The sequence below is a fragment of the Jatropha curcas genome, chromosome 3 (genome assembly GCF_041381405.1).
Source record: "Jatropha curcas cultivar XTBG-Jc1 chromosome 3, XTBG_Jcur_1.0, whole genome shotgun sequence".
NCBI classification, from domain to species: Eukaryota; Viridiplantae; Streptophyta; class Magnoliopsida; order Malpighiales; family Euphorbiaceae; genus Jatropha; species Jatropha curcas.
In genome coordinates, this window is record NC_143153.1 from 15,792,106 (window position 1) to 15,800,498 (window position 8,393).

Here is an 8,393-nt window from a genome sequence, read left to right on the forward strand (position 1 = left end):
CTCGTATTCCTATGAAAACTGTAGGAGATGAGCTAGTTAGAAAAACTGAAGAAGAATATAACGATGGTGACTGTAACTATTGGAAGAAGGAGATCTACAGTACCCATGGAAACAGTAACCAACAATCCTATTGTTCAAACCTCAGCCCTCAGTCCCTGGTATCAGAGCCTTAAGTCTGAAAACCACTTTACTACAGTAACTATTGGAAGAAGGAGATCTACAGTACCCATGGAAACAGTAACCAACAATCCTATTGTTCAAACCTCATCCTTACAACTTCCACCTACTTGTAAACAGTACCTTACTGATAAAATAGATAACCTTGTAGAAATATCCCATATCCCTGAGTCCGCTCAGATCCAAAATTCCCTTGTTCCTATTCTCAACCCTTATGCTGTCTTTAAACGTAGTCCGTCTTTGTCTCGTCATCTCCGTCAAATTATTAGCCGTCCCTCTGTTAATATTAAAGAGTATGTTCAATCCTCCTCCCTTTCTCAGTGTGTTTTGTCCTCTACCCCTGCAGAACAGTATGTTACTCTAGAGATTCCTGAACAGTTCATCTCTCAATGGAAAAAGCAAAAATATACTCACCTCCACTTTGGAGCCATCCGTCTTGTCCTTTCCTACCATGGCCGACAAGGCTTACCTATCACTGCTCGTCTGTCCCTTCTTGATACTCGTTATCTTCAGTATAAACATGCTGTAATTGGTACTATTGCTACTACCCTCAACGCTGGTAGCGTAGTCCTCACTTTCTTCCCCAATTTTAACATGTCTCTTGAAGATCCACACCTAAGTACTGCCCTCAAGGTTCAAGTTCAAATTACTGGTGCTGATCAAGTTCCAGAAACCATCTCTGCCACTTTACACCACCAAATTGTCTATAGGCTTCAAGATCATGCTATCAACCTGCAGACACCTAGCATCTCACACAGTGATGCTTTATACATCTTCGCTGATGGTGGTCCCACTCCCACTATTGTCCAAACCCCTAGGCAACTGCCTAGAGAAGAGCTTGAGAAGCTTATTCCCTCTGCCTGGATTACCAATTATGAAAAGCTTCATCAACTCCCTCAACCTGTTCAACAACAGGATCCTATCTTTGTTCGCCAACTGGATAAATCCGTTCAGATTTCATTTCTCCCATCCAGTTCTGAATCTAGACACTCTGTCTCCATGATTCAACCAGTCAAGAGCAAACCACTCAAACATGCTCCCATCCACAGTTTTGCCCATACTGGCAAAGAGATCTATACTGCAAAGAATGATGGTCACTTCCTTTGGGATGCCAATCCCCACATGTGTGACCTTGACTGTCCTTGCAAGTATGAAGATGATGGTTGGCTTGAAGATGCCGAAGTTACCATCACCAAGATTGAATCTCAGCCTCTTCTCCGGAAGACTCGCTCTTGCCATCCTTCAGCTAAGAAGCGTCCTTTTGATGATGATGATGCTCCTCCTCCCTGGATTGGCCTTCCTAAAGCCAAAAATAAACCCATGACTGAAGATCACTATCTCAAACGCTGTTTTGAGATTCTTGCAGAAGAAGGACTCCTTAACTGTCCTCCACCTCCTACTATTTGCTCCTGCTCCTTGGAAGCATATCAGACTCCTTTTGCTCCAGCACCTCTCTTGTCTTGTTGCATGCTGCAACTTGAAGACTTTCCTCCACTTGAAACAGTCCGTGACTCCACTGCTAGAGTAACAGCTAGTCCATATGTCCGACAAACTATTGTCCACTCTATTGGCAATCTACAGCCCTTATCACCTTCTGAAGAAGTCCTCAACTGGCAAACTTCTAATGCTGTTGTCCAAAACAACTATCTCAAGAACATTGATGGCAAACTAAATCAAGCGTTGAAAAAGAATGATCATTTGGCTTCAACTGTCTCTTCCTTCCGACAGGAAGCTCAACAAATGCATGATGATCTTCTACGAAGAATTTCTAAGCTTGATAAAGAACTCAACTTTCTCATTGACACTAATCCTTCCTCTCCTCTCTTTAATGAGAAAGAAAGAGAAATTCGCCAGCTTCGCCGACAAGTCGAAGAAATTGAGAGAGATAGAAACTTACAACCTCCAGTTCCTCCACCTTCTTACCCCTTTGATTATGCACTACCTCCACCAATGTTTACTCCTTCTCCAGCTCCTATAAAAATCTTCCCTTCAATAGCTGACCTTATTCCAAGAGAACCTCCCAAACCTCGAAGACGACCTTCCTCATCTTCCTTACCTTCTACCTCTTCTTCTCAAACAAGCTTTGTGCCTCCTCCAGAATCCAAAGATAAAGGCCCAGCCTTCTCCCAGTTTATGACCACTCCAGCTTCTGGTTCTTCTAGTGATGTAGAAGATTCCTTCTCAACCACTTCATCCTCTTCTTCTTATGTCCTTCCACAGGTTCTGATGAATGACCCACCAATGGAACCTAAAGTTGAACACCCAGAAGATCCTTTTGATGATGCCCCCTTTGATCTCCCTCAAGATCAACCAGCTCCGCCTCGTCCTACCACAGGACCCTGGTTCACCTTTGATGATATTCCTCCCAAAAAATGGCGTAGTCGTATGCTTGAATTTAATGCTTGGCTTGATACCCAAATGACTATTCCTTATACCAGTTTGAAAAAGGTGCTTGCTGAGTTCTCATCTCGCTTTACTGGTTCTCTCCGTGAATGGTTTTTCAACGGTCTTTCAGAGTATCAACAAAAGCAATTCCTGGCAAGTGCAACTATCAGTACTGCTCTTGTTACTATTCACAATCAATTCGTTGGTAACTATCAGCTGATCTTTCAACAGCGCAAATAAGAGTTCTTTGATCGCAAATGTTGTTCCCTGAAGTTCCGTGACTTGGAACGTCACTATCAACGGATGAATCATCTTTATCATGAGATCGGTGGATTTAAAGATGACAACTTGAAACTCACATTCATTGCTTCTCTTCCTCAACTCATTCAACCTGAAGTACAACGAATGTGTGGAGCAGATATTGCTAATCTCAAACTTGGTGAAATTTGGCAGTTCACTTTAACAGCTGTTGATCGTATGTGTGAACAACAACGACTCTTCAAAAAGATTGCTAAAGGTGATACCCTATTAAAGTCTGCTTGTTCTCATCCTTTCCAAACCAAGTGCAAAGATACTTCATGTGAATGTCATCCTCGCCGTTCAAAGCACTCAAAGCATTCTAAACATTCCAAACATCAAAAGTCCATGTTCTTCCCCCGCAAGAAGAAGCACCGCTTCAGAAAGATGCGTTGGTTCAAATAGAAGTCAAAGTTTCGTCAAAAGTCTGACAGATGTTATATCTGTGGTAAAAAAGGCCATTATGCAAAGAATTGTCCTAAGAAGCCCAAACAGACTATTGCTCTTCTTCACCAACTTAAAGTTTCTTGTCCTGATTATGATTCAGATCATGATTTGGAATCTCTGTTCTCCGAAGAAGACTCAGATTCAGATTCAGATTCAGACACAGATTCAGATGACATGGCTCCTGTCCTCACTATTGGTCCTCCTATTACTATTAAACAAGAACCCCCAGATTTTGATTGTCCTGAATCTCCAGACTTCATTTCATGTCCTTTATCACCACTTCCTTTAAGCCCAAATCCTTTTGATGACCTTTCCTTTTCAGAAATTTCCTATTGCTTTCCTGATATACCTTCACCATGCAAAATTCCTACACCTGTCTTATCTCCTAGTCTCTCAGACTCCTCATCTCTTATCTTATTCCCGTTATCATCTCCTGAACCTGAAGAGTCCCTTCCTTCCTCACCTGATATAAGTTCAGTTCAGTTTTCTCATCCTGTTCCCTTAATCTCCATGCATGTCCTTCCTGATAAGAATGAGAAACCGGTTACAGTCACTGCTCTCTTTGATACTGGTTCACATTGTACAATGATCAATCCTGATGTGTTACCAGCTCATACCTGGAAAAAGAAAATCCTCCATTTCTCAGCTGCTGATGGGAAAAAGTTCCAGACAACTATGATTACTAAGAAGAAAATTGGCCTTCAGTTCTTTCCTGATTGTATCATCTAGACTCATGTCATTGGGTCCTATCTCTTTGGCCGTGATCTTCTCATTGGTTTTGATGTCTATCACCATGCATAGAATCTTCAAATCCTTCCCTCTGGTATTAAGTATAAAAGACAGTTCAAACCTTACACTAACAGTCCCAACCAGTTCTCTATAGCTACTGTTCCTCTTGATTTTGCTCACATAAAAGAATTATTCACTCCATGTTGGGCAACATCTCACCTCACCTTCAACCATCCCTCTCCTCTGTATAAAAATCTTGAGTTCTTTGTCTCTCTTCCTTTTAAACTGAATGAAGACATTAATCCTACTAAAGCTAGCCACCCTGGTATGTCTCCCTCTGACTTAGCTTTAGCTAGAGCTGAATGTCAAGAACTGCTTCAACAAGGTCTCATTGAACCCACTCAATCTCCATGGGCATGTCAAGCATTCTATGTGAACAAACGCACAGAACAACTTCGAGGAAAAAAGAGACTTGTTATTGATTATAAACCACTGAATCATTTCCTTGCAGATGACAAGTTTCCAATTCCCAAGATTTCCTCTCTCCTAGTCCATCTTCAAAATGCCAAGTACTTTTCTAAGTTTGATCTTAAATCTGGTTTCTGGCAATTGGGAATTCTTCCTGAAGACAGATACAAAACTGCTTTCTGCATTCCTGATGCACATTATCAATGGACTGTCATGCCATTTGGTCTTAAAACTGCTCCTTCAATCTTTCAACGGGCAATGATCAGGATCTTTGAACCTTTGCTCCACAGTTGCATCATTTACATTGATGATATTCTACTATTCTCCGAAACTGCTAAAGCCCATGAAGACCTCCTGATCCAGTTCCATTCTCTAGTCCATTCATATGGAGTTATGCTCTCTGAAAAGAAGTCCATTATTGGCAAACATGAAATTGATTTCCTTGGGCTCCATATCAAAGATGGTCAATACCAACCAGGCCCACATCTGGCCCAAGAATTGGCCCATTTTCCAGACTCCAACCTTTCTAAAGTCCAAGTCCAACAATTCCTTGGGTTCATCAATTACATTAGGGACTTCATCCCTAAAGCTGCCATATACACAAAGCCCTTGTCCTCTTTTTTGAAAAAGACTCCTCCTCCTTGGACCTATGAACATACTGAGGCCGTCAAAGCTCTTAAACATTTAGCCCAAAAGACTCCCGCTTTGACTATCCCTTCTGATGAGGCCCAGCTCATTTTACAGACTGATGCTAGTGATCTAGCATGGGGTGCTATTCTTCTTCAACGCAAAAATGGCAAAGAATCTCTCTGTAAGTATGCTTATGGAAAATTTAAAGATGCTGAGCTCCACTATCATTCCAATTACAAAGAGATCCTTGCAGTCAAATATGGAATTCAAAAATGTGAGTTCTTTCTGGCTTCCCGCCATTTTATTGTCCGCCTCGACAATTCCTCTTTTCCCAAGATCCTTGATTTCAAAGGAAAAAATCTTCCTGATAAACAGTTGCTCAGGTTAAAAGAATGGTTTTCCCGCTATGACTTTGAAGTACAACACATAAAAGGCAAAACCAACCTTATCCCTGACTTCTTGTCACGAGTTTCTAAACCTGTCACTCCTGTCTCCTCCATTATTAAGATCACTTATCCTTTTGTTGGCATGGCCTACCTGTTACAAGATACACCTCACCCTCAAATGCCACAAGGCCTCTCATCTCAAGAACGTGACATGTGGATCTACAGAAAAATAATTGAACTCTATCCTCAAGTACTTCCACATCCCAATGATTTCACTGCTCCTGTTCCTTGGAAACTGTTCCCCACTGTCAATGAGTCATTTCCTCACACAGACAATGAATTCTGGTACCTTTGGTGTCTTACCACCCTTTACCATCTTCCTGTAGAAATTCCACTTCTCCAAGCCCTTTGGTTTCTACACAGAGAAGAAAATCATCGTCATCCTGCCTGGCAATTTTTCCAACTCTTTGAAAACATTGGTTCATGGCAATACAAACTCAGAGCTTGGATTCACCAAAATAATCTGTTCACTCACCCTGATTTCACTAAAGCAAAGAAATACATGGCTATCTTGTTCTTAAGGAGACAATATGATTCTTCAGGAACCATTGTTACCACTGTTACGCATTGGAAGAATCTCCCTTGTCATTTTGAAGAATCACCATTGACCATTCAACTTGCACTGTTAGTCCATGCCAATTCCCTTAATCATTCCACAGACATGAATATTCCCATGGTTAGCATGCATCGACATGACACAGACCCTAGAAAAATATTTTCCTATGCAGACTTGACACCTGGACCCTCAACTGACCCAGGACCTTCAACTGGACCGCCTGGCCCCCTTGGCTCCGAGTTTCAAGATTCTCAGTTACCTGACACTCCAATGACCTCACAACAGATTGACGCACTCCTTCCAAGAAGATCACCCCGAATTCAACAGTTGCACTCTCAACGTCCTCTTCCTGATCTTGATGATGTTCCTGAATATGATCCTGAAGACGATCATAACACGTGGATTGCTGGTAATCTCAAACGAGCACGCTGGACCTATGATCACACCCCTTCTGATGACTTAGATGAAGACTATTCCGAACATGAACCTATCAAGAAAAGTCCATGGGTCTAAAAGTGGATAGTGATGCGTCCCATCATTGTCCCCTTTCACTTTTTTTATAATGGTGATATATTTGTCTTGTTGTAATAATGGTGTGTTGTCATTTCCCTTTTGTCTTGTTGTAATAATGTAAGTGCAATAATGTGTCATGGGACCCTCCCACATTATTGTGTCTAGGATAAGATTCCTTTGTATTATTATGTTAGAAGATAAGATTGCCACGTGGCTTGTCATGATTGGCCCTCTAGATTACTTAAGATAAGGTTAGATAAGGATGCCACATGGAATCTTCTCATTGGCTCTTTAAGATTACGTAGATAAGGCAATTTGCCTATAAATATGTAAGCTCTCTTCCTTGTAAGATATAAGAAAACTTTCATAAATATAATCCAGTGTGTTTTCTCTCTATGGCTTTCTAAATCTTCCTCTTTCTCCTTTCTAAAAATAGTTGCTGTCTCCTTTCTAAAAATAGTTGCTGTGCTAAGTAGTTTTCTCCATTAATGCAAAGATCCTAGTTTCCGATCTGTACCCCCTGTGTGCTATTCTGGTTCAGTGTTCTAAAGACCTTGAAAGGCCTATTGAAGCCATGGAAGGCGTGTTGAGGCTATTCGGTTGCGAACTGCTGAACGGAATACCATGCTGGGTGGACAGCCCTCGGTCCCAGGACCTTCAACTGGACCGCCTGGCCCCCTTGGCTCCGAGTTTCAAGATTCTCAGTTAGGCCATTAATATTCTTCATTGTGCTTTAGATGCAACTGAATATAACAAAGTGTCTGGATGTAAATCTGCAACAGAGGTATGGGAAAAACTTAAAGTAACCTATGAGGGTACAGACAGGGTAAAAGAATCTAGAATAAATATCCTTTGGAGAGAATACGAAATGTTTAGTATGAAAGAAGGAGAAACTATTGCAGAACTAAATTCTAGATTTACCAATATAGTTAATCCTTTGAGAACTCTCGGAAAGGAAATTTCAGAAGATGAGCTTGTTAAGAAAATCCTTAGAATTCTACCTAGAAAATGGGATTCTATAGGAACTGTTATGAATTACAAAGAGACTCCCGTCACTTATGATTATCTTATAGGAGCTCTTGTTTCAGAAGAAATGAAATCTTCCTTGACAACGGAAGATAAGAAAAAGAAAGGACTGGCTTTGAGGGTAGATTCTAGTGAAGAAAGTTCTTCTGATCTTGATAGTGATGATTTAGCACTTGTTGCTAAAAGATTTAAAAAGTTCTATCGAAAGGGTGGAAGGCCACAGAAAAAGTTTAATAAAAAGAACTTTCCATCTAAAAATAGTAACTTGCCTAAGAAAGAACCTTCTGAAGTGGTTTGTTATGAATGCAACAAACCTAGACATATCAAGCCAAATTGTCCTAAACTGAAAAAGAAGTCAACAAAAGAGAAGCTGAAGCAGGCTTTCGTAGCTGCCTGGAGCGATTCAGGCTTTCGTAGCACTCTGACTTCAACACAGAAAGTTGGAATAAATGAAACAAATGCAACGATCCATGAGAATGATGAAAGCACTGTAAGTATCTCTGAACCCGAATCAGAAAATGATCTTCTAAATACTTACAACAATCTTTGCAATGAGTTTGAAAAACTTGTTAGAAGGTATAAAGTTCTAAAGAAAGATTTCAGAAAATTAAAATCTGAAAGTAATAATTTGAAAGATGCTTTTTATCAAGAAGTTACATGCAAAGATCTTATTATAGAAATCAAAGATCTTAAAAGTTGTAATAATCGATTTTCTGAAA

General features: G+C 40.6%; 1 protein-coding gene across 1 annotated transcript; it reads left to right on the plus strand.

Annotated features, from left to right (window-relative positions):
- Nucleotides 1-228: 228 nt before the first annotated feature.
- On the plus strand, nt 229-4,035 carry LOC149497623 (uncharacterized). Its single transcript, XM_089719230.1, has 3 exons — nt 229-2,715; nt 2,836-3,079; nt 3,317-4,035. The coding sequence occupies exons 1-3, from the start codon at nt 229-231 to the stop codon at nt 4,033-4,035; spliced, it is 3,450 nt and encodes a 1,149-aa protein (XP_089575356.1).
- Nucleotides 4,036-8,393: the final 4,358 nt, after the last annotated feature.

What these genes read in the sequence shown, in the direction of transcription:
- LOC149497623 (XM_089719230.1), top strand. Translation starts at nt 229, where the DNA reads ATGGAAACAGTAACCAACAATCCTATTGTTCAAACCTCATCCTTACAA. An exon ending in ATCAACAAAAGCAATTCCTG is followed by an intron (nt 2,716 to 2,835) that starts GCAAGTGCAACT and finishes TGTTCCCTGAAG; the next exon opens with TTCCGTGACTTGGAACGTCA. An exon ending in CTTCAAAAAGATTGCTAAAG is followed by an intron (nt 3,080 to 3,316) that starts GTGATACCCTAT and finishes GTGGTAAAAAAG; the next exon opens with GCCATTATGCAAAGAATTGT.